Below are 26,950 nucleotides of genomic sequence, written 5' to 3'. Positions count from 1 at the left end.
AATTAAATTTAACAGTAGCTCAAGCCAATTAATGTTTCCTCAGTTGTAATACTGTCTCAATTAAATATATGATATAGTAAATTTTAAAACAAAGAGTGAACAAATGCAATTATTTATGCCTCTCCTCTTTTAGTTTATTATTTTCCCATTTAAACCGTGGTTAGATGTATATCTATTATATTCAATGGTTAAAATAATTGCGGGACTATCCAAGAGAGACCACACTGGAATAAGAATTTTTTTCTCTCTTCTTTTCCAGCTATGAATCCCATATCGATAAGAACATGCAACAGATTTGATATTTGGAGCTTGCTTAGGGACACCTTTATTCTTTAGAGCAATATGTTGTTCTTTTTCCTATAATAAGATTTTTTGCTCAGACAATGCATGATAGAACCTCATTTCCAGAACAATAAGCTTTGAGAAGGGATTGAAACACAGCCTCAATTATCAAATATCTTTCTCCTTGAACATGCAATATCTCAATAACCAAATGCAACATCCACGCGCTCCAATGGATTGCAAAAATGTGCTAGACTCTATGCACTCAAATGAATTTAATTTTCTTATTTCCAGATGCAACACTCTTGTGAATTTTATCCCAAACTCAAAGGTGAATTTTGTAAAAAGGCAAGCAAATCGAGCGGTTCACTCTTTAGAAAAGACTTCTAGGTCGTATGCTAGAATCCATGAATTTGAGCCAATTCCTAATTGTATCGTGCTTCCCCTTATGAATGAAATGAAACAAGTTTGCTTTGTTAAAAAAAAAAAAAAGATTATAACATTTGAAATAAACAAATAATTGTTTCTTAATTTTTTCCAACGTTTGGTTATTATTTGTTAGTTATACAACTTTGAAAATGCAACCTGTTCGACCTATTTGCATTTTGCAGGAGTTATTTGATTTGGATGAAAGCAAATTCTAAAAGGAAAATCACTTTTCTTATTTAAAGTATAAGATGCAGTTTAAAGAATAAAATATTAATCACTAAATTTCTATGCCAACGGTTAATTTTAACATTAACCATAAAATAAATTAGAGAAAATATTTAATTCAGTTCCTTAAAATAATTGTTTAATCCAATTTAATTACAAAAAAAAGTCCTAACAATCCTTTAAAATAACAATCCTTTAAAATAATAAAAGTGAGACCGTTTAATCTTTCCATTAATGGAAAGAAAAAGTTTAAATGCCTATTATTTACATTGTTGAATAAATAAATAATTAATTAGCATTTTAGAAATTAAAATCCTCTCTATTTATTTAGGGCTAATATTTGTTATTATTGTTGAGGGCGAGCCCTGGTACAGCGGTAAAGTTGTGCCTTGGTGACTTGTTAGTCATGGGTTCGAATTCGGAAACATAAATTTTGTTATTATTGTTCAAATATTCACTAACATAAATTTTGAAAGAAGTTATTAAGGTTCGTCGCACAAGAAGTGTTCTGCTCTTGCGAAAACGTTATATCACTTCTCCAGCGCTGGTAATTCATGACCAATTCAACCAACATTTGCATCTGCGCCATTCCAAGTTTGGTTATAGAATGTATAAACTGTAAAGTGCAAAGGATTCTAAAACTCATTTCCCATTGACTCGTTAACGCATTGTTAACAAAAAGAACACGGGATCCTATTATTCTAAAATCTGGGTCAGATCACACCCAAGTTTCTGCACACCGATATCAAAGATGATGCTCGAATCTTAAATGAGACAAAGAAACCCGACTATATTTCTTCATTAACAGCAGATCACGTTAGTATAAGTTTTATTTTTCATTAACATATTTGAAGATCATGACAAAGGGTGAATATGAACCTCCATTCTCCAAAGGACAAATTGACACCAAAGGGGTGACACCTTTTGTTATCTGCCTCAAGAAAAGCACGCATTAACGCGTACTCCTATCAACACTAACATTAAGTTAACATCAATCTTCCTTCACAAAAGAAGAAAGGAAGAAGATACAATGGGTTCAGTATTCTAAACTCTTCCCCCATAGGAGACTATTTCTGCCTCAAGAGAACAATGGTGTTTATCTACCAACTTTGTCTCATACCCTCTTTTTAATATGGGGCCTTGCGACAGATGACTTCCCTAAGCCTTCTACAGCACCTTTTACAGGCCATTCATTTCTGCAAAGTAACAAGATTTCAAGCTGTTAAACTACCAGTAAAAATATAAATTTTTATTTAGAAAAAAATATTATAAACAAAAGAGCAAGGTCAAATCAGCAGTTTAAACCGTTAATATTACCACTAAATATGTATATTACAGAAGGAAGACCACAAGTTACAGAATTAAGGAAAGATCACACCCAAGACAATGTCAGCACAGACATCATCAAGCCAGAAGACTTCACAATACACATTGACTTCACCATTACATTGCATTAGGTAAAAAACAACAAAAGATATCTGGAACTGAATGTTGGAATACATACTGATTTGTTTCATTACATGACTATAAGCATATGATCATACAGATACATCCACAAAATCATTTGACTTATAACTTCCAACTAAATAAAAAGTATATTTAAAGTTGGATCCAATAACTTCTTTCATGCATCCATAGCTATCCTATATTACAGGTTTCAATTTCAATCAAACAGGTAAACGTACCCTTCATATGTATCAACATATGTGGTCCATGGATAACACAAAATCCAAAATTAGGGCAATCTTAATATAAGCTGCAATCATGTAAGCCCACATAGAAAGCATCTATTTCATGTTACTTCAACTCTGATCCCTGTTCAATTTGCTATTCATAAATTTTTTTTTCCCTGAAGAAACACAGGTTGGTGTCTTGGTGATGACACACAGTTTTGTAGTCTATGTAGCTAGCCAATCAGCTTCATTCATCACATCCTAGTTATGTTATGCCTATTAGCCTATATCTTATTTCTCTCTCAGTATATTTTGTTCCCCCACTTTATCAGAGCATATACTACATACTGTAATAAGTCAGCTGTAGCTATTATCAACATGTGTGTGTGTGTTTCATACTCTTCCTGGTTGTATTTGAGTATTGATTGATAACTAACTTTGTCTTCTTTCTCTAAGGAAAGATTAAAATATGGCTGTTTGGTTTAGGGAGGGAGGAGAGAAATTTTGTGGATCCCACACACCTTTTACACTCTACTTTAATTCAAAAATCCATCTTCTATTTCCATCCTCTAAACCAAACACAGCCTCAACCAGTCTGTTCAGAAATGCCCTAGGACAATATATGCTGCTCTATATTGGTGAGACGTCAAACTCCTAAAATTATATTTTGAACCACTAAGTTCAGCATTTCAGCCTCTTACTAACCTATCCTTCAGAAACAGCCTACAGACCATAATGAAATTTAAAAAATAGCACATAAATACAAAACATATACATGTACAATGGGATGTATTTTAAACATGTCATGTATAATATACAAATATTACATATTAAATAATCAAATATTACAAGTCATTGCTTGGAGAGAGAACCAAGTGCATTCATATCATAGTTCCATCATGTGCTATAAATACATCATTAATGATTTTTTATCACTTAAACAATTATTTCCCCAATAAGAACACATGATCAATCAATCAATCAATATTTCAAGCCGTAAAATTCATTCATCAGGAAAAACAAAAATGAGGAGGTTTCCTTCATCTTTTGGTTACAGAAGTTCATCAATTTAAAATGTTCTGACAACAATGCAGATCCATAATAGAAAGGAAATTCGCCATGCAATAATGGGCAAAATTTAATCCAAACATAAATTTACTCACCTGGACCAACTGTTAGCCGGAGAACACTCGAGCATGTGGTTGCTAGCAGACCCACTTCGACTCCCATATATTATTTCATTCTGAGTAGCACTCTCCTGAGCTTTAAGTCCACCTGACAACGGTGGAAATAAAGCACCCTGTGACCAAGGATCATAACCATTTGAACCAGTAACCGGGCTGAAGGTCCCACCACTCTGAACATTAGGAAGAAAAACATGTTGTGAAGAATGGTTACTGGAAATTATGTTATCATCTGTCTTAAAAAGAGAATCCATAGTCTTAGACGATGGAAGCACAAAATCATCCTTGTTTAGCACATCCCTTTGAGGGGATAAAAACCAGTTTGCTGGGTCACCAACCAAACCTAAACCTTCCTGACCAAGTGGCAAAGTATTCCACATCTGCCATGTTCCCTTCTCATTTGCAGCTGGAAATGACTGCATATCCTGGGCCTGGGAGATACTTGGAAACCGATTAGAACAGCTATTCTTTTCTCGGGACATTGGGGACTCAATTGGAGATGGTTTATTGACGTCAGAACCCGCAGATGTGTTTTTTAAAGAGTGAGGCATTGCCATCTTTGTGTCTGTCACAAAGCCACTTCCCAAGTCCAATTGAAAATTATCAAGTGACTCAGAAACAGGACCAAGCAAGGATACCGGATCAGGGATATAACAGGGGTCTTCAAAAAGCTCTTGTTCTTCATGTATAAAGTCATGCGAAATATTTTCAACTGGAGAGTATAAGGGTTCAATTGCAGGAGAAAAACCTTGACTGCTACCGGTTGATCCAATTGGATAGCTGGAAATATTAAAAGGTGATGGAAGACCAAATTGAATTGGATTGTTAAATGGCTGAGTAATTGGTGACTGGCCAGATAACTGTGGGCTTTTGGCTTCAGCTTGAATTTTGGAATTTGGTCTACATATTACATTTGAGTTTGAGGATTGAGCAACAGTTGAGGAACGAGTAAATAATTGCTGCCATGACTTTTTAGGTGCAATCCATGGACTCCATGGCTGTGGTTCTGGGGGAACCTGCAGAGAACAATCATCATGATATTGTTTACTTTACCAAAAAAGTGTTAAATGCTGCCTAAGATTCTCATAGACCACAAGCGACTGATACCAACTTGGGCTAATAACAACTTGAGCTAAAACAGTAATAATAATATGGCAATGATAAAGGGATACAGAGCACAATAACTTACAGAGTGATTTATATTCGTATCGTTTCCATTCAAATTGGATTTAGCAGTGGAACGATCAGGAGGACATATATCTTTCCTGGAAGCAGTTGAATGAATATGATTGACAGAGCCATTAAATTTGTTTTCTTTCACCACAGTTCCAGGAGCATTAGCACCCTTTCCAAAACCAAGAGCTTTAGAAGAAGACAAAATTGTACCACGCATACGATCAAGGTACCTTGTTCCAGTACTTCCACGGTTGTAACTGTTTGCAGCAACATTTTTACTATGTGTATTGTCTGTATTATGTCCCTTGCCACTTTCAAACCCAGACTTCTGGAGCTCTCTACGGTCAGTTTCACTCTTTTTGTCAAAGTCACACTTCCGTTCACTTTCCTTGCTGGCTCTTCTATCCACTTCTTCTACATCAGAGTTGCTCTTACTAGAACCCTTATCTTTCTCTTTTCTTTTTTCCTGGTGCTTCCTTTCAGCTTCCTTCCTACTGTCTTTCTCCTTACTAGGATATGATGATTTGCTGCGTTCTTTTTCAGCTTCCATTTTCTCATCTCTCAGCCTCCTACGCTCCTCCACTAGCCTTGAAACCTCCTCCCTCTGTTTTCTCTCTTCCTCCTCCAAAAGTTCTTTTTCTAGCCTAGCCTGTCTTTTCTCCTCAGCTTTCCTGCGTGCTCTTTCCCCTCTACTTTCATTGAGGTTTGGCCCACTCTCACCCCGTTTTGCTAAGAGTGCCCTATGTTCAGCATCAGACGAACAGTCTTCCCTTGAACTAAGCCTAAAAGTCTTTCTCCAGAGCCATCTAATGCTCACGAAAAAAGTTGTCAAAAGCCTGCAAACAAAAACTGATATACCAGAATACGATGGCTCTGTCAAACAATGCTCATCACCTCCATAAAGGCCAGCACTCCCATTTGTCCTCCAGTTGCTAGGATTACCTAGAATAGACCCACCAACCCAACTGCCATTCTCCAACCATTCCTGACTGCACATCCACCCATTTTCAGACCAAACCTTGCTATTCACTATCTTGCCATTTTTCCCAACCAAGTCCTTAACTATACCAGAATTTGAAATCCCAAACCCTGGCAGCACAGGCAAGTCTAAAACGGGCCTCTTTGAAACATGGCCACAGTACGAACACATAAACCTACCCCCACCAGGGTTCTGATCCCTATACGGGTTCAAACAGTTGCGACACCGCCTCGTAGCCGTCTTCCTCAACTTCTGCATTTCTATGGCCTCAAACCTCTTCCTCTCCCTAATCCTAGCATTCCTCCTCACCCGCCAAGCCGACAGCCAAGGCATCAAAATCTCATACCAAAAGAGAGTAATCAGCAACACAAAGACACAAGCAAGACGAGGCGAAGTAATCTCGAAGCGAAAAGCTGGCGGCAGAAGCTGAGAGAGAGCCCAGAGACCAATGAACGGAATAACCAACCAAGGCAGCATTGTAGCAACCCGGCGAGACCACTTCTGAATCACACACAGTATACACATTATCCTCTAACCCACGCCAATCGTCGCCGTCTCGAATAACCAAACCCTAACCACAATCCACCAACGCTTTCAAGAAAACCCTAACCCTATTTATACTATCCCCCGCCTCCAAAATCAATACCCAACAACAGAGAAACGCGCAGAAACTTCAAAACCCTAAAAATTCAAACCTATAAACACAAAAAAGAAAGGAAAAAAAGTTAAAATCGAAGGGGAGAAAAAAAAACCCAATCGTGGCTCAGAGCTATGGAGAGCTTCAAGTACAGCGATTGTGAGATGAATCGAAAGGGAATGGAGCACTTACAGATTGAATGTCCATTCAGGGTAGGAAGACGTGAACGGGTTCGGAGCTGGACTCTACTCGGGTGGGTGCCTGTAAGAAAATGAGAGAAACCAAGGTTGCAGCTAATATGCAAGTTTAATACTATTAAATGATTACTTGATGGCTATGTATTTGCTTTTTTCAATAAGTCTTGTTGGCTTTACTTTTTGTCTTGCATTTTTTCACTCACCCAAGGATATATAAAAATCCAATTTATCTAATTTCACTTTCTGGCAAATTTAGGAAAAAGAAAAAAAAAATTGCCCGGAAGAATTGGATGGGAATGAGAACAAAAAGAGGAAAGAATTTTGCAGGAAGAAAATGATGATGATGAAACTTCCGTAGAAGGAATTTTACAGCAAGAAAACATTTACTTTATTTTGTTGAGTATAAATACATGTTTTTTTTTTGCATTTTTTTTTGTATGGTTGGGTTAACCATGGTAGGTAATTGATGTCAATATCTCATTGTCTTTCTTCTTCCTATATATTATCTTGTTGATATGCACTTTTTAGGCGAATTTAAAATTTAAAATGTATAAAGTAGTTGTTTATCTATAATAGCTTTTTTGATTTAATATAAACAAGTATATAGAGTTTGTTTCTTCTTATTATCCCAATAATATATAAAAGCAATATAATGGTTATAACCCATTTAAACGTGGAGGTGGAGAGTGGAGAGTGGAGAGTGGAGTGTGATGGCATCCATGTTATCCACTCATTCCTTTATTTTGAAAAATTAAAATTTATAAAACAACTTATTATAACCAATCATGTCATCTTATTCCTTAATCTACTCTCAATAACTGTATAATACCATGATATACGTTTTATTTTTTATTTTCACTGGCAAGTGAATTCTAGTTATTAGTTCAGGTTAACACAAAAACAAGCTTTCTCTATTTCACTTAAATTATGTGTGAGCATCTTTGTTTTTTTTTTTCTGTGTCTTCTTGATTTTCAATCACTAGATTTTTAGAACATTAATTAAAAAGAATTTACAGTGTTTAGAACAAAAGTCTGAATGTTTAGAAAGTCAAGGAACAGTGAGCTTTATCTTTTCTTATTTCAATTTTATATTCCATCCATTATAATTGTTTTTTCTTAGAATAAACAATATGCTATGTGTTCCCGATGTCTGCAGGTGGATTTTATGCATGTGCTCCCAAAGTAGCATAATTTGATTGGTGAGTTTGCTTTCATTCATCATGGTTATAGATTAGTTTTATTTTATTTTTTTTCAATTAGTTATTTTCACTACCTATTTTCTGTTAGTTTGTTTTGACGATTGTACTACTTTGTGTTGTAATATATTTTATACTAATCTTATTCCACATTCATTTGCTATAGGGTATGGCTTGCCCTTATGAGTGAAGAAGATATCAAAGCATCTTACTGGCAAAGAAATTGGGACTACTGATCTTCACTTCTTGAGCTACAAGATTTCTATTTTATTTGCCATGGAATTTAATTACATAACCAAAATTTGAATGGAAATGGCACATCTTTTATTATTATCTAAAATACTTATATTTCACATCTTTTATTAACCATTTTTTGTGAGTTATATATGTTTTATTTGTAATTTACATACTTCTATAAGCAATGTCCATAGAAAAAATCTATCAACATCTAGATGTAATTTTATCAACATGTATAAAATCCTTCTCTTCTTTAACCTCTAATTAATTGTCCATTACCCTTAGAACAAAGGCCAAAGAAGGTAGCTTCACAAGATTTATTCCATGTTTATAAATTACCATATTATTCTCGTGACAATGTATATTTGTAATGGAAAAATAATTATGTACTTCACATTATTAATACAGTGTTTTGAATCAAATAATGATGACAGCTCTTAATATTTCTCTATTCAAGCAAAAAGAGAGTAGAGGTGTAGTTTAGAATTTTAAAATTATAAAAACAAATTAGCATATTTTAAATATAATTTGAAACTTTAAAATTCAAAAACTTTGTCAGGTTTAAGATAATGGTAGTTTGTTATAATATCCCATAAGAGAGTAATGTGGTAGTTTGAAATTTTAAAATTAAAAAATTGACAGTTTTTAAATAAAATAGTTATTTGAAATTTTATGAGTAAAAAGTAGAAGTTTTTAAATAATAGTAGTTTACGTTATTCAAACTTAAAGATGTGAACTGAGTAAGAATGTTAGTCATATTACCTAAGACAAAAAAAAACTTAAAAATGTAAGGAAAAATAACTATTTCTTTTTCCCTCTAGCAATCAAATATGAAATATCAAGCAATTTAATAGAATAAATATTTAAACTCATTCTCAAATATTGTTGTGCATATAATTGTAAGGAAGAAATCAATAAAATATCTCTTATATTTAGATAAATAAAGAACGTGTTTGAGTGAGTGTAAATTTTTTAAAAAATGACCATTTTTAAATAATAGTGATTTAATTACAAAAGTGAAGAAAAGAGTAGTGGTGTAGTTTGGAACTTTGAAATTAAAACAAAAAATTTCACAGGTTTTAAATTATAGAGGTTTATCAAATCAGCCAATTAAAAAAATATCAATCAACTTAACATAAATATAGATAAAAAAATAATTAGATTACCAAAAATATCAAAGACACAAAAATAAAAATGATAAAAAAAATGCAAAAAAAAATGTACTCAGGAAAAAAAAAATTACAAACTAAAACTAACATATATCATAATATTAATATAAATTTATCTCCCATGAAAGTTGTCACAACTCTTAGTTAAAAATGATGAACACAGTGAATATTTCTCTTTCAACCTGATATTTTCTTTCCTATTCAAAGATACAAATCTTGAATTATTTGATGAATGATAAAGAGATACAAACAAAAAAAAATGTGCAAAAATAGAAAAGTATTGAGAGAAAAAAAAAACTAAAAATAAGGCATAGGAAAAAAACTTACATTTAAAAATTCATCAAACACAAAATAAATTATTCAATAAATGAATTACACATCAATATATGATAAAATAATAATAATAATATATTGAAGTAAAATAAAATATAAATCTTTAAAATTATTTTATATAGTTAGTGTTAAAAATTTATGGTAGTTTGATTTAAATAAATTTTAACAGAAAAACACGTGATAGCGCGGAACAAAAAATGTGGACAACTTGAGGAGTTGAAGTGGCTACGATGTGGACAACTTGTTGGTGGCTATTTTATTTTTATACATGTATTAAAATGATTAACAATGAGAAATGAAATTTTGATGTCAGTCAAGTGTTTGAGATGAGCAATGAGATTTTGATATGTACCTATAGGTATGAAATGTCTTCTATAGTAGGAAAATGGTGAGAAAGACACTTAAAGTAATTACTGATTTACTGTAGGCTGTGCATAAGATGATCAAGCCCTAAAATAGTTTTAGAACAAATAGAATATATTGATATTAAATAAAAATATGTTGGCATGCAATTTATATTTAGAAACTCAAATGAAAAGTTGCATTTATATGAAATGGTAAACATATAACAATGTAAATTGCAAATTAAAGAAATTTGGATTGGCATATATATATGGAAAATGATTAATAAATTTTTAGAATTATTTTTTATCTTTATTATTTATTTTTTAAAATCTAACGAATATGATTAATAATTTATTAAAATCATTAAATTTTAAGAAAATGAAATATATATATATATTACACACCTCTTTCATTTTATTTATTATCTCATTGATAGGAGTATGATTGGATTAAATTAAATTGGGTTGGTTTGATTAAGTTAACTCAATAAAATTTAATTAAGTTGGATTAGATTTAGTTCATTATTTTTTACTATTGCTATTCCCTTCCTTTTATTCTAATTATATTTCCTTTTCTTTTTTTCTAAAATCAAATTACTTAAATAACCTTTTCTCTTCAAAAAATCTAACTTTAATCCAATCTAGTTGCATGTATATATCAACTAAACAATACTCTTAAAAAATATTGAGTAAACAGTAAATTAAATATAAACTGCATGATAAAAATATTAAGTAAACAGTAAATTAAATATAAACTGCATGATTAAAAAGAAGCAATTATATTTCTTTTAACCTTTTGAATTGAAACTAATTTACTTAAATTTAATATCGTGCTTTCCTCTTTAGCTAAGCATAAAATGTCAAAAGTAATGCAAATTCTTTTACTCTTGTTCATGGAAATTAAAGATCACTTCTTTTATCATTTCTTGTTGGCATTTTTACAGGGATGCGATGCATCTGTATTGTTAAACGACATATATACTTTCACAGGCGAGAAAACTGCTTTTCCAAAGGTTAATTCATTGAGGGGCTTTGATGTTATAGACACTATAAAATCTCAACCAGAGAGCTCATGCGCTCACATCCTAGTAATTTCACTTGTTAACCATTTAATGAGATTCACTTCATTTTATAGTTTTCAATATTTTTTAATCAATTATAATAAAAAGTTTGTTATAAAGTATATTGTTAGACTTCTCAAGCTTTTATTACAATAAATTATAAAATAAAATAATCTAAACATAAGTGAATAAACTAAAGCTATGATTTATATTCTTCATGACTGATATGATGATGAACAATTCTCAGCCAGACCAAGATGCACAGTTGGTTTAGGTAGAAGAGATTCAATCATTGCAAAATATTGTTAATTATGACATGTTAGTTTTTTAACAATAAAATAAAATAGTCTCATAAATTTAACAACATCAATTTATTGTAAATTTTTATATTCAAAAATTAAATTTAAAATTTTCTTCTTTTAAAAAATAATCTGCTTTTTACCTTGGGGGATCAAAATAATTTTTACCCTTTAACTAATGTAACTCTCTCAAGCAACTAGCAGATTGATTGTACGTCCATCAAGTTCACAGAAACCATTCAAATCAATACTTTTTTTGTGGCTTTTTCGTAGGACTAACAAATGATTTGGCCACAACTTAGGCAGGGACCTAGCTAAAACAATAGGGCGGGAATCAAAATTGAGAAGTTCCTTTCTAGTTTTAGGAGAAACGAAACTTCTTTCTCCGATAATTAAATATGCCTACCTACTTTCTAGTTTTCAGAGTTGTACTCATGACCAACTATTTATAAGACACAACTTTATCGTTGTGTCAGTATAATTTAAATGAAACAAAAAAGGTTTTAAAATCAACATTTTCTATTGAAATGTCAATTTTTTTTTTTAGATCTAACTTTGAAACCATATCACAATTGCAACTATAATTGTTATATCAACCTCATTTGTTCATAATTTTCCATGATATGATCAAGAGTTATGACGAAATTTCAATTTAACTATATGTTTGATTACATGTTAGAAATACAAGTAAAGTTGGTAATTCGAGTCAACTTAAGCTAGCAACACAAAAACTACTGTGTAATTGGGCATATAATCAAAGAAGCTATAAAATCTTGATAAAAATTACTTTAATTTTAAAGAGCATCATATTGCTAGAAGTGAATGAATAATTTAACCACAATGTAAAAGGTGGTTAAGACCTTCCATTTACACCCTTCTTTTTTTGGTAACATGACAACATAAGCTATTAACCCTGCCCTGATTAAATTATCTAAAGAAAGTACCTAGACACAAAAAGGTTGTTACTGTTTTCCTATCTGACATAACAGGATCAAACAAATTCCCTTAACGAAAGTTCACCCTCTAGTAACTAATTGCAGAAAGCCAGAAACTGAAGATGTGTTCTGTTCCTAGCTATGTGACTAAGGATATTTTGTACGTGTGAATCCGTGACACACGAGAAATGTTGAAGCAAAAGGAACGCCTAACACACAGAAGAAGCGTCCTTTACCAACACGACACTAAAACATAGCTACTTGACATGGAATGTCATTTCAAATGGAGCAGCAAATTTGCCAGCCATTTGGGCCAAATTAATAGTATGATGGCAACTTTTACCTGAATTTTCTTTTTGCAATGAATAATCACGTTGAGAAAAACAAAAAGGAAGTAGTCCATAGAATACTAATATTGACCTTATCTGGGAAAAGAAAAATAAAACAAAAGTGTGTCTGAAATGAGATTGTTGAGACTTTCATTGAAATTTTTTTATCCGTACGCAGTAATAAAAAAAATGCATCGAAGAGTTTAAATAAAATAACTTAGGTATCCTGTTCAACAAACTTATTTAGAATCCATGATTGAGACTTTAATTGAATCATCAAATACAAAGTAGTTATATTTACAAATTACAACTAAAATGAGCTCTTATTTATTCTCCCTTGTTATCTCTTTGATTGTTTGTTTATTATCACGATAACACAACAAAGAAAACCAAAATAACAAGAAGCCACGCAAAAGATACAACAGTTCTTACTTCCATGAATGCTTTGCCACATTCTAGAGGCTAAGAGGACCAATATATGATGTTTTCAACTTTTTTAAATGCAAAATATGTTTAACACAGTACACCTTGGAAGCAGAACTTTTATTTGAGAGAAAAACAAGCTCAAGAGCAATTCTATCCTAAAAAATTGGTAGCCATTTAAAACATGCATGAAGAGAGGCAGAACAAAAAAACATTTACACATAAAACTCTAAGCAGCAACACAAAACAAGATGTGAGTCTCCAAGATGCTATGAAAAGGGCTTAATTACAATGAAACTCATGACCTCCTGCTTGAGCCTCGGAAGCCAATACTAGCCAAAGTGCTTGTAGAACGAGAAATGCCAAAGCAAAGTTTTGAAGTAGTTGAAGTAGTAGTAGCACTAGCACTAGCACTCTCTTCTTCATCATCTCCTCTAAAGTCAAAAGATGAACCAAAGCTTAGAAAGCGCCTTCTTCCATGCTTCCCCATTGGAACTACTTTGGAAGAATGATCTGAGGTTGACCATAGAGAAGATGGAGAGGAAGGTGAAGAGGGTGAGAGAATGTTTTTCTTCTTGAGATTTAGTTTTGGAAAGAGTGCTAAGAAGAGATTTGATCTTGAGCGTTTCTTCAGTGGTTTGTTTTTTTTGGTGATGAAGTTAACAAAATAGGAAGGTGGAGGAGTGAGGGGTGGGAGAGTGTCCTCAGAGAAAGTGTACTTGGGGGTGCCAGGTTGAGACTCCCAAACAAAAGGGACTGCAACAGCCATTCTGAAAGAGGGTTTGGACATGGAACTTTCCTTGGAAAGAAGCCTGCTGAAGAACTTGTCATCTTGCTTGATTTGGAGCACTGTCTTTGGGGGATGAAGCTCAGCTTTTTTGGCACTGAACATCTTTGATGAGAATTTGTGTGTGTGTGTGTGCTTGTTGGTTTGCAAAAGGGTATGCTGATTAGGGAGAGAAAAAAATATGGAGGTAGAGGTTTTGGACTTTAGTTTTGATTTAAATAATAGTGTCACATATACATGGAGAGATGAAATCAGCACTTGGACATCTTTTAATATGCAACACATGCAACTCCATTATTGACAGAAATTGATATTGTATCATATTGTTTGTTAATTTACTTTTAAATGACAAAGGTTCGTAGTTTCTGCATCCAATGATTTCGACCATTCCCTCTTTTATTTTATTGTGTGTGAGCAGATTCTAAGTGTACAAGTACGTCCTTCTTAATCAAAAATAGTTTAATTGAATTCATGCAAGTTTTAATTTGAACTCAGTATTGCTAAATGTATTTTAAGAAAAACAAAGTTGACTACAAAAGTTACATTATTTAAGAAGGTTAATTCTTTTAAATAATTAAAACAAATTGGTTAACAATATAAAAATATTCACTAACAATATAAAAGTATCCTCTAACTCCAATTTGGTTCATTATTAGAGCCTTCTTAAAGTTACATATATACATTATAGAATATAGAGTATAGACTTTCTTACTTTCCTACATGAATTGCTTGATCAGGCACGATATATCCACAAAACATGCTAAATTTACGGCTGCAGATCTTCTACCCTTGAGAGTCAAACTTTGAAGTGATGCTAAAAAATAGTCCCTTAATAGGCCTAACATGGGGCACACTACACTACATTAAGGGACACCCTTTCCTCTTGTATTGTTGTAATTTAATAAATTTTCTTGTACTACGAGCTATATCACATGCAACTTCCAGGAATTTACGCAATTTATTGCAAACTGAAGAAACCTGTGGCCTTTAACAGTAGTTTCTTCAAATTTAAGGAAGAATAATAATAAGATACTAGACAAATATGTTTAATAGGTTGTGACTATGAATAGGCCTGGACTAAATGAATAGGGGAGAATCACCTACCCCATGGTCCATCTTTCTTCATATTTATGACAGAAACTTGAGTGGATCGCTGTGTCCTGTATCAGTGAGTATTATATAGGGTAAGGGCATGACACTACTCTTGGTGTTTGAACATGACACGATTATATCTGTAGGAGTAGATGTGTCTGAAAGTCATTAGCTAGATGAAGTTCATGATTAAATAATTATTGGGTAGGGATATTTTCTAAGAGTCCATCACCACAAATCTCATTCCTTTTCAAACAAGACACAATCACTCACATATATGTGTGTGTGTGTTAATGTGTGAAATTGCATTCTATTCGTGTATTGATTGGTTGAGCTGGTAAAATGTTGCAATGGATGGATATAGTTATTTGAGAGATGAAGCAGGTTACTTTAGAAAATTAAAGTAGTAATAGTTAAAAAAAAAATAAGCATATTCATATATAAATATATATGTTATTCGTGGGAATTGGGATAATCTGTCGGTCCAAGAGTAACAATACTAAAACTCAAATTACAAGTCTAAATAAATAATTATTTTTTATTAATTTTTTATTATGTTTGACAATACGTTTGAATTAATTTTTAACTTTTTTTATTAATTAAAAAACTTATTTGATTGTCTAATAAATAAATGTTTTTATTAATTTATCAGTATTTTTAGTATTTTTTGAATTGTTACTTGAAGTAATATTTTTTAAAATCTTAGCTTCTAATTTTTAATTTTTTATATTTTCTTTCTTTAATCGTTAATGTATTTCTCATATTTCCTACTTATCATTTCAAATAAATCAAGATTTTATTGTTATTTAATATAGAATAATAGGTTATAGGTTTACTTTAATTTATTTTATTTTTTATATTATTTTTTGAATATTTTTATATTGCATTTTTAATTTAATGATTATATTATTTATTTTATTAATTTAGCATTATAAATCAAGACATTGATAAAGGTTTTTTTTGTTATTATAGTTTATATTTTTTTATGTTATATTATTTATTTTAACTATTGTATCACTTATAATATTTTATTTATTATTTAAACACTATATTTTGTCTATTATTTTTTGAATAATTATATATTAGATGATTTATTCTAACTATTACATTAATTAATATAATGAAAGTATAATGTCTACTTAAGTGTATTTTCTTATATTATTTTAAGCTTGATTAAAAATATTTTAAGAAATAATATAAGATTAATAATAGAATAATTAACATGAAAAATGTAACATAAAATAGTAGAATATAAATATGTTTATTTCTATCATTTTACACTTTTAGTTATTTTAACGGGTAATTTTATCGAATATTTCTAATTTAATAAATTAATTGTTAGCTTACATCGTTCAAATTCTAGTTATCTATTAACTTTAGTTTTCAATTGATTTTTTAGTTTTTAACTAATTTTTTAATTAATTTTTCCTAACATAACCTTTGTTGAATATAAATGTGAGTTGAAGTCCCGTATAAGAATTAAAATGTTAAACATTAAAAAAAATTAATAAACCTAAACATTAAAGTTTTAAATTAAAGTGTTATATATTCATTTATATATGATTGCTCTAATTGATCCATTCGTGAACATGTTTCCAATATTGGACTAACTCGAATTTTTAACCATTAAAGTTAAATCCATTATTATATAGAGAGAGCGGCATAAAATCTTATATTCGGAGGGTGAATATTTCTGTAAATTTATGAAGCGTTTCATTTTGAAAATACTCCTTTTTAACAAGTGTATGTTGATTATTTTGGTATTAGATAAATAATAGAAAGTTTTCATTCTTTTATAGATATGGTGTTAATCTAATATTAGTATTTCAATTAGGATCTCACTAATGAATATTTTAACTGAACTATTTAAAGAATTAAAAAAATTAAAATATAATATTTAATTTGTTGAGAGCTTAAAATATTTAGTCTCTGTAAAATATCTGAGTTTTCATTTTGTTTCCCGTAACAGTCTTTTTAGTTTTTATCTCTTAAAATGAAATAATTATTTCTGGTCTTTTATAAAATAAGCAAAAACGGTAAATTCGTATTTTAGAAAGATGAAACTAACTTTTTTTTATAGGGACAAATTTATTTGTAGGGCTTATATATGCATGAATGTTGCCAAGTCCATCTACCTAAACACAAATTAATGCATGCAAAATAATAATTATGGGACAACCCCTCTGTCATATAATGCAAGAGCCAAAAGTGGCCCATAGTGTGTGCCTAGGCTAGAACAAGTCCTGAACTACATTAAATTTAATTTGTAATATCACTCTCCTATAACCCCATATGTTTTAAAGGAGTGGTGGATTTCCAAAAAATTTTCATTCAGATTTTTTTTTTCAGTGGAAGTAAAAAATAGTTTAATATTTTTTCAAATAAAAAATTATATAAACTTCATTAAAAATTGTAATAAAAAATTAAAAATAATAAAATTTAAAAAGATAAACTCTTCAAGATCTATTTTATAATTATTTATATTCATCTTATTAAAAAATTATCTTGCGGGTGAAAGATCTATTTTTTATGAAAAAAATATTTATTCAATATATTCAAGTAAAAAAAAATGACGTATGAACAATTACCACATTAGCCTCACATTAGCCTCTGTATAGATCCGCTGGTGTTTGAAAGACTTATCAATATTACAATTTATTTATTTTTTTATCTAAAGGGTTTACAATAATACTCATACGCATTAATTATCTAAAGGGTTTACAATAATACTCATACGCATTAATTATCTAAAGGGTTTACAATAATACTCATACGCATTAATTATCTAAAGGGTTTTTTAGCTTTTTCGGTAAACTCTTCAAGATAGTATACAAAACAACGTATAACTTCTATTAAAACATTTTAATCTCATTTTTATCTGATTATGGACACAATTTATGCATAAGTGCTTATACGATAAATAAATTATTCGATAAGTGTTTATATGATAAGCACTTATTCAATATATAAGTACTTAATTAAGTTATTTATTCAAACGCATGTTTTAAAAACACAATCCCTTAATCAATATGATAGAAAACCTACGGAGATTGACCATGAAGCAAGAATTAATTTATTTAAACTATCTCATTTATAATTTACTTATAAGTTGTTTTTAACATATTTCTATCGATAAACTTTCCAAGATAACTTATAAAAACAATTTACAACTTACATCAGTTTAACCCCATTTTCTCCTTGAAATACACATTGGGTTAGAGTCTTTAATTATTGAATTTCCACTATCTATTTGTTTTATTCATTGTTAATTCCTGTTTTCTTTCGATTTGATTTTCGTCTACTCAAACCCAAATCCCTCCCCCCTCCAAATTGTTTGCTCTTATTTTTATAAAAAGAGGTCAGTTTTAAGAGTCCATATTACCTCATTATTTTCTGGGACTCTTTTTTTTATATACGCACTCATTATTTTTATATATAGTACTATAAGCTTAATTTTAAAGGTTTATATATCCAACTCAACAAGTCAATATAAAAAAATATTATTATTTAATCAAAATTTATTATAAAAAATAATTTGTTTACATTTATAACACTTTTAAATACTGGCTTCTTAATTAATTTTTCAATCTGTAAGTAAAACTTTTTAGTTTTAATGAATCTTCAGTATTATTATTACTTTTGTTTTTGAAGTCCAGTATTATTATTAGTTATAGTATCCGAAAATAAGAATTTAATCTACCACATGAGATCATAAGTAATCATTGATATATGCTATAGAGGAATGCTACGTCACTCTCCCAGAAAAATTATTGTATTTGATTATTAATTATTACAAGTTTTAATCTGTATGTAAAAACATCTATAAGATTCTTTATTAAAGAGGAAAGTTTTAGATGGAAAATGTTGAGCTCAATTTTGATGATCTGATCTTCAATTGAAATTTAACGAATTATTTAATAATTAAGGTTTCCACACTATATTTAGGAGAATAAAATGTGCTGGTATGCAGCGGAACGGAAACTTTTTAAAGATGTGTACATTCCATCAAGCCATTTTCATGCACTTTGAAACTTAATAGTATCTCGACAAGTATCATGCCACAATTAATTATATCTTATCTCTAACTAAGCTCGCAATCGCATAATTATTTCTTCAAGGAAAATGATTGGTATGAATCCGATGAGGCGTATAAACTTAATTAGGGTTTTCTTGATTAATGGAAGGAAAATAAGTGAATAAAAAATTTAATTTGAATTAGGGGAACGAAAATTTTGAATTTATGTGTTTCTTGTAGTTGACTTTTTTCTCATTTTCCTTTCCACTTATTAATCAAATAAAATAAAATATATTATTATCATATTTTTTATTTAATTTTGTTTGCTCAATATTAATCAAACATACTATAAAAAAATATGATGAGAAAGATAAAAAAAAATGTAATATGATAGGATAGGGGGTAAAAGGTGAAATAAAAAGTGGATTGTATAATTGTGTATGAGAGTATCACCATTGTTCTTTTTAAATGTCAAGTCATAATATGTATGTTACTTTGTCATAATCAATTAGTTACTACTCTATGAAGTTGGTTCTTCTACTTAGCAAACACATAAGCATAACTATTTTTGGGATGAAAGATAAAAAGAAGAAAGAGATAAAAATGATAGTAAGAGATATAGTAACTGATAAAAAAAATAAAAAGATTAAAAAAATGTAAGAAAGAACAGTGTATAATTATGTTTTACTTTTTTGGATAAATGTTAGTAATTAGTTTATTAATTTTTATTAGCGAATAAATTCAAACCCACAATATTTCTCTTCTTCTTTCCTTTATTATCACTAGATCAACCTTGTATCTCTCATAAATAATGTATGATAATTATTATCATTTTATCATGCTAAAAAAATAACAATCAATTGTATTAAACATAAGTTATTATTTGAAAATACATAATCTTCATCGTCATAAATGACACTATTAATAATACTGATCTAAATCATTAGAGAAGTGAATTTGTGGCCGTTAATTGTTGTGGATCAGTGTGACTTCCTTACAAAATCTACAAATAACAATTAAATTTTCGCTATACCTTCATTAAATTGTTAATTCGTTTTTGTTAAAAAAAAATTAATTTTTTTTTAACGGAGGATAGAGACATATTAACACCATACATCAATAAGGGCATAATTAAGGCTATAATCTTAAGGGGGGACTTTGATGAGCTAAAACTTCCGCTAGAACATTGCAGCAGCTAAAAGTTGCAATAGCAATTCACGTTGTTCGATAAAATTAATATACTTTAAGAAAAGTTAAAACTTAATCTTTTTTTTTTAATAAGAATTGATTTTGAAATATTAATTTTGGACCACGAGAAGTGTTTGTATATGTTGTCAAATTGCCTAGTTAGTTTTTATTTTGTTATCTCCTAATATCAATTGGACTCTTTCATTGAACGTGGTTGAGATCCAAGTTGTGATGCATCTCAACCATTTATCATGATTGAAAATGTGTGCAGTGTGAGAGGATGCTGTCTAAAATGAAACAGTGGGTAAAATGGTGTTTGGACAAGTTATTAATTTGATATCAACATAGTGTAATAAAATTGACAAATAACGTTCTCTACTTCTCTTGTTCACAAGTTCAAGACTATCCCCTTTCATGAAAGTGCTCCCTTGAAGCTCCAAGGATTCTCATACAAAGATTTAACGCAAGCCACCAATGACTTTAAATTGACACAGCCAATGTCATTAACAAAAGTGATTCTTGGAGATGTCTTTGTAGTCAGAGAGGAAGTTTCAAAATGAGCTAAGGTCACCATTTTTGGTGGCCTTTTCGGGTTACTTGTGAAAAAGAACATAAGAGTGTTGGTGTATGAGTATATGTCCAACACAAGCCTGTAGGAATCCCTATTTGGAGATGGGGTGGTTTGAGTTGGAGTTTGAGTTTGGATAGCAGGTTCTGCATAATATTGGATGCTCTGCTTGAAGCTGAGTGGGGTGGGAAGATCTCTGACTTTAGCTTGTCAAGGATTTATGTTTGGATTTCCGGTGGGAGTGTCCAAAATCATGTTTGAGAGTAGAATCCGTTTGGGGTCATGTTTGGTTACCCCTCAATAGTGATGTTTGAGAGTAAAATTGTGTCTGCAAACTCAATTTTGGAGAAGTGAGACTTGGGATACTTTTGCAAACTTTAGTCCAAACATGCACTATGGTGGAAGGGTGAGTTTGGGGTGGACTTGGTTAGCCAGGACCGGGGACTCATGACTCATCCACTTGGCTCATGCTAGTTACATGATAGAACTAGTGGATGAGAGATTGAAAGAAGATTACAACAAGGACCAAGCAAGCCTGTGTTACTTGACACTCGCTTACAGAAAATTCACTAGTTGCAGCCAGATATTGATGATATTGTTAAGATTTTGAAGGGGGAGATGGACCTTCCACCACTTCCATTTGAGTCCTCCCCCTCTCCACCTTCCAAATTGTACAACAAATCAAGGAGAAAACATAAGGACACTGCAGAATAGATTTTGTAATGTTGAAGGTTTGTTCATAGGTCCTCAGCTCATCATGTTAGATCACTCAAATATGATTTGGAGCCTGAATTCACTAGTATTGTTAGATTCATGTTGAATACACATCATGTTTCCCCCAATGGCGCATGGTTGCAGCTGAACCGTGTATAGGATGGTTACTGGCTAGCTTAACTCTTCATTGTAACAGATAAGGGCAAAAGGGTATTTGTTAGTTGCAGTTGTTTTTAAGAGATTAAAGTTGTTTTGTAGGCTTGCCTTGACTTCTTGAAAGAGATGCATTCTTACACTCTAGTCTTTCTAAAGGACTGGCCTTGTTTATTTGTTTTCCATATTCAGAAAGGATTTCCCTTTTGTTGTGATATTTTACTCTTTGTCAACACAGGTATCCTATTTTGTACATATTAGAAGCAGTAGTTCACCAATTCATCCTATTAAAGAACTAGAAGATCATTGAGGCTTGAGGTCAAGCATACCTTCTGTTATCTTTTTGGTTAACAAACAATTTCTAACACCTAAATGGATTGAAATTGGCTGTCGTTAATTATACAGCATTTTCATAATTGATTCGTCGTGTAATAATGGACCACACTCCACAGAAGTCATAATCAGGAAAGTGAGTCACTTGCAAAACAGCATCAGCAACCCCCCAAGTTCTTCTTGTTCTATTCCTCAGTAAAAGTACGTGTCATAATGTCGTTAACATAATTTTCTTTTCCATGATTTTGCCGACATACAATCAAAAAATTTAAATCCCGATGCTTCCCATTAAATTTATTAGATCCAAAAACAAATAACTAAATTAAAGGGGGTGGCTTGGTGTTGACAAGTTTGTTTAAAGTACAAGCAAGCAAACACTTGGCATGCTGCATTTTTAATTACAAGTACCATTGAGAAACATAAATAGTAAGCCTCGTTTCAAATAAATCTGAATGACAAATACATGCCTCAAAAAGAAAAAAAAATGGTACTTGAGAAAGGAAGCCCAAGGAGAATGTAAATTGAAGACAAAATAACTTGAAGACAAAAAGAAAGGGAAATGTTTAGGGAGTGCTGGATGTTAATGATATCTATCCGTTTGCAAATTCCCCAAACCCCATTTTCTACAATTGTGTAAGAATGTGGGGTATTTGGACAGCTGCACTTGCAACTGATTCTTCTCTATTTGCAATTCTGCCGTGAAAGAAAAGCATTCAGCCCCAACGAAGAATTGCTGAACCCCAAGTAAGACCAGCACCGAAGCCAGCCGTTGCAATAGTCTGGCCTGCCTTAACCTTACCGCTTCGAACCGCTTCATCTAAAGCCAAGGGAATGGAAGCTGCACTTGTGTTACCATAATTGGCCAAATTTGATATCACACGTTCTGAGGGGAGTTCTAACCGAGTGGCAACTGCGTCAATAATCCTCTGGTTTGCCTGCACTTATTATGAAGGCCCCCTAAGTGTATGTAACATCACCTTTCTACAAGATATTATGAAGTATGCCATGCAATTCCCAAGTTAACTAAAATGATATTCTGTTTTCAATACAACATGCATGTAACATCACCTTTCTACAAGCTAATGAATTGTTTTCAATATAAATGATATTTTACATTCTTTTTACTAGAAAACAAACATATAAATGAACTTGATACCAACAAGTTGAGCAAGTAAATGATAACACAACAGCCACCATCTGTCCATCTAGGGTGCCAACATAAAAATGCAAAATGTATAGCAAATCCACTTTGTCCACCTATTTGAAGAAATCATAGCAAGTTGCAATAGTGATTCAACCAATAGATATTACCTATACCCTAAGTTATCATCACATTTGCTATAAGCAACAACAATGCTGTGAAGAGTTAGTATGGGCAACAGATGAAGGAATTGGTTCATTCATCAGTATTACTCCCAGCATAAATTTTCAACAAGTATATTGGTAAAAAGCTTGAATTTTATTTTATAGATCATTTCAGCTTACCTGATGGAGAAGTAGCCAATCAATGCTAGATGCAGGGAGACCAGCCTTTTGAAGAGCAGATTCAATTGACTGTGGCACACATCGTACAGCAAAGCGAAAGACTTCTTTGCCATTCATTTGAATGCATGAATATGAGGACTGCTTGGGAGGAAAGCCAACCACAGAACCATTTGAATCCAATGCATTATTTGACTCGTTTTCTTTAATGGAAGCATTCAAGTGCCTACATGAAGTAAGAGTTGGTTCTTAATTACATAGCTTACAGGAAGAAGAGAAAAACTCTTTTGAATGATATGAGAAGCACAAACCTTTGACCACTGCCATCACTATGCAAATCAAAACCAAATAAACCATCTTCTTCACTGTTGCAGGCCTGCAATGTAATCATGGTACCAGAGCAATGGCATCAATTTATATCCCTTACCTATAAATGACTTCTCCTTGTCGAATAAAAAATCATCAGTTCATTGTCATTCTTAAGCAACAATAAAATCTAGAGAAAACCTAGGGACAGCAGACTTCCTCTCAGAATATATTTAATATTATATTTGCAACTTTGAACTGTAATTTCAAGGATGAGGACAACAGTTTGAAAATCTTTATCATCTTAAATTTTAAAAAGATTCTCAAAACCTTGCTTTCATCTTAAACAAAGATAAGACAAACATAACCAACAAAACTAATTGTAATAGCCAAGAAACAAGATCCAAATTGCTAACTGACATTTGCTACCAATGTTGAACAATGCCTGGAAGATATACAATTACCTGTACTAGTACAGCACCAGCAGCATCCCCAAAAAGAATACAGGTCCCTCTGTCTGTCCAATCAACATATCGTGAAAGAGCATCCGCCCCAATAACTAGAACATTATTAAACCCACCTCCTGAACTCACACAATAAAGGGCAATGATTTTCAACATATTTAGGAATTATCAAGACAACAAAAATAGCCAATTCATACCCCTAATGTGGCAAGCAGCTGATATTAAACCCAACACAAATCCACTACATGCAGCTGTAATGTCATAAGACAATGGATTTGTTTTGCAGCCAAGCTGTTTTTGAATCTGCATGTTGTAATGACAATAATATTATACAAGAGGTTCCATAAATGAAAAGAAGACACCCAATCTTGGAGAGCTATGGATACAATAATAAGCTATAATCATTTGCAAGAGGAAGTTTGCAACATCGTAATTGCTCAAATACACCACTAATCCCTTAAAGTGTGCTAATAATTAAAAAAAAAAGGATTACTAGGCAAAGGTTAAAGACAACAGCAGAATGTAAAGAATTAATCTCAACATGATACATCCTGAACCCATACCTGTGGAGCACTACCAAAAAGATCCTCTGGCGTAGATGTGCACATCAATATTAGGTCAAGATCATCAGGGTCTACCTTTGCCATCTCAAGAGCTTTCCTAGCTGCCTCTACTGCTAAACTTGTCAAGTTATCTTTGCCTGCAAGCACAACAGCAAGCAATTTTTTTTTTGGTAAGCAAGCACCACAGCAAGCAATAGAAGGCAGACACGTTACTATACCACAAAACTTCCAAAACAATACTAAGCACTTTTAGACAGGATTATCACATGAAAACAAGAACGGGGTTTATACAGCAGGCAATGCAACATAAATGAAAGTTCACCCTCTTGAGATGCTCAATTTTGCCTTGCCAATTTATCATAAAGAGGCTAAGCTGAGAAAGGAAGTGTACTATGATGGAAACTGAGAGTTAGGGGTAGTTATGACAGTTAAGCATAGAAAATAGCTGTTTTAGAAATCAGTTATGTATTAGAAACTCAGATAACTGTTTTAGAATACAGTTCTGTATTAGAATTGCAGAGTGGTAGTGTAGAAAATTACTGGCGGTGGTTATGTATTAGGAGTATATCTCTGATAGTATGCTGAGTTATTAGGAGTGTAAAGTTATTTGCAATTTGTGGAGAGAGAAGAACTCTCTGTAAGAGACATTAGTCTCTGGGACAACAAGTGTATTATTATTGTATTTGCATAATAGGAGACTTTCGTCTCTGGGACAGCAAGTGTATTGCTGTATTATGTGTGATTTCAGTGTTCAACATTTATACTTTATAACTTTTATCAATCATTGTTCGATCATACTAACTAACTAAGTAACACACTCTGATGCCAGAGGCTCCTCGCTTCGTGAAGTTTTGGAGGAGGGTAATTGTGCATAGCCTTGCAAAGAGGCTATTTCCGGATTCAGGCCCATGGCTAACCAGTCGCCAAGGCACAACTTAACCATTGCACCAGGGCTTGCCCTCTAAGAGCAGGCAGTGTAATCTAATCAAATTCTAACCACTGTACCTATCTGTTTATAGCACACTAGTACTAGCATGCAAGATGGGACTAATCACTAATGCCACTGCCAATGACTAACCTGAAAGAACTCGTCGTCTACGAATTCCGGTGCGAACAGATATCCATTCATCATTAGTATCAACCATTTTCGAAAGGTCGTCATTGGAAATCTGAAGAGCTGGCACAGCAGAGCCACATCCAACTAACTTGCACCCTTTGCTGACAAGCCTGCACACTTCAATTAAACGAATGATAATAGGAAACACAAACCAGATTATTCTGATCCAAAATAACACTAATTAACAAAAGCTAAGCTAGGCCATGCGATGTATCTACATAACTTCATAACCTAGAAATAATGCTTGAGATGGCAAACAAAAACTGAGTAGGGTGTGATTCAAAATCAAAACTTTAACGGAAATAGATCAAGCAGAGGAGAAAAAGCGACCTGGGTATTGGAGATTGGGAAGAAGGGGAAACGGTGGAAGCATGTTTTTCAGCTCCTTCGATGTTTCCAAAGCAAACCACTTTGGCGGAGAATCCAATGGCAGTGTTGAGAGGCTTAACCCTCACTTTGAAGTGGGGAACCGAAGGGGTGAAGAACCCAGATGCATTCGCCATTTTACAAGAAGAAGAGGAAGAAGAAGAAGGTGAAGAAGAAGAAGAACAACAACAACAAAGTGTATATGTAACACCAACAAGGGAATATTTATATATATATAAATAAATGTGTTATGCTTTTGTAGTATAACTATATGTATTAAATGGTGGAGAAGAACAAAGAAATGAATGCATCGCAGAGAGAGAGAAGCAAAGCCAACAATGATCTTCGGCAGCGAGCGATTATGGATTGGATTTGAGGAAACTCCAATGTTGTTTCTGCTTTTTATGACGGAAAATCCAAGGTTCTTATTCTCGTGTTGTCTGCCAATTTTATTACAACAATTTCTATAAATTGTATCTCTTTATCTATACTAATTTTAATTAATACGATGTAAAGTTATAAGTGTACTATAGGATTATATCCTCATCAAATCATAACCCGTTATTTATGAAAATTTTGATTTTCATAAAATTATCTTAATAAAAATCATGCATACTTTATAATTAAATGATAGGATTAAATTATTTTACTCTCATGTAAGCAACTAAGAAAATTTTAATAAATTGTGGTTGAT

General features: G+C 31.9%; 3 protein-coding genes across 3 annotated transcripts; all 3 read right to left on the bottom strand.

Moving 5' to 3' along the window:
* Positions 1-1,753: 1,753 nt before the first annotated feature.
* On the bottom strand, positions 1,754-6,995 carry LOC100814092 (uncharacterized). Its single transcript, XM_041005211.1, has 4 exons — positions 6,778-6,995; positions 4,983-6,643; positions 3,773-4,809; positions 1,754-2,132 (listed from the first exon to the last, which is right to left on the bottom strand). The coding sequence occupies exons 2-4, from the start codon at positions 6,471-6,473 to the stop codon at positions 2,051-2,053; spliced, it is 2,610 nt and encodes an 869-aa protein (XP_040861145.1). The 5' UTR covers positions 6,474-6,643; positions 6,778-6,995; the 3' UTR covers positions 1,754-2,050.
* Positions 6,996-13,164: 6,169 nt separating this feature from the next.
* Positions 13,165-14,251, bottom strand: LOC100813546 (uncharacterized). The gene has a single exon (XM_003534604.5). It carries the CDS (start codon positions 14,178-14,180, stop codon positions 13,407-13,409), a length of 774 nt encoding a protein of 257 aa, XP_003534652.2. The 5' UTR covers positions 14,181-14,251; the 3' UTR covers positions 13,165-13,406.
* An 8,061-nt stretch (positions 14,252-22,312) lies between these two features.
* Positions 22,313-26,715, bottom strand: LOC100813007 (3-oxoacyl-[acyl-carrier-protein] synthase 3 A, chloroplastic). The gene is made up of 8 exons (XM_003534603.5): positions 26,221-26,715; positions 25,852-26,000; positions 24,774-24,910; positions 24,408-24,513; positions 24,211-24,329; positions 23,752-23,816; positions 23,444-23,666; positions 22,313-22,893 (listed from the first exon to the last, which is right to left on the bottom strand). The coding sequence occupies exons 1-8, from the start codon at positions 26,391-26,393 to the stop codon at positions 22,672-22,674; spliced, it is 1,194 nt and encodes a 397-aa protein (XP_003534651.1). The 5' UTR covers positions 26,394-26,715; the 3' UTR covers positions 22,313-22,671.
* Between the last annotated feature and the right edge of the window lie 235 nt (positions 26,716-26,950).

The sequence above is a fragment of the Glycine max genome, chromosome 9, assembly GCF_000004515.6.
Source record: "Glycine max cultivar Williams 82 chromosome 9, Glycine_max_v4.0, whole genome shotgun sequence".
Classification (NCBI taxonomy): domain Eukaryota; kingdom Viridiplantae; phylum Streptophyta; class Magnoliopsida; order Fabales; family Fabaceae; genus Glycine; species Glycine max.
The sequence above is the reverse complement of the archived record's forward strand: the minus strand, read 5'-3'. Positions and strand labels throughout refer to the sequence as shown.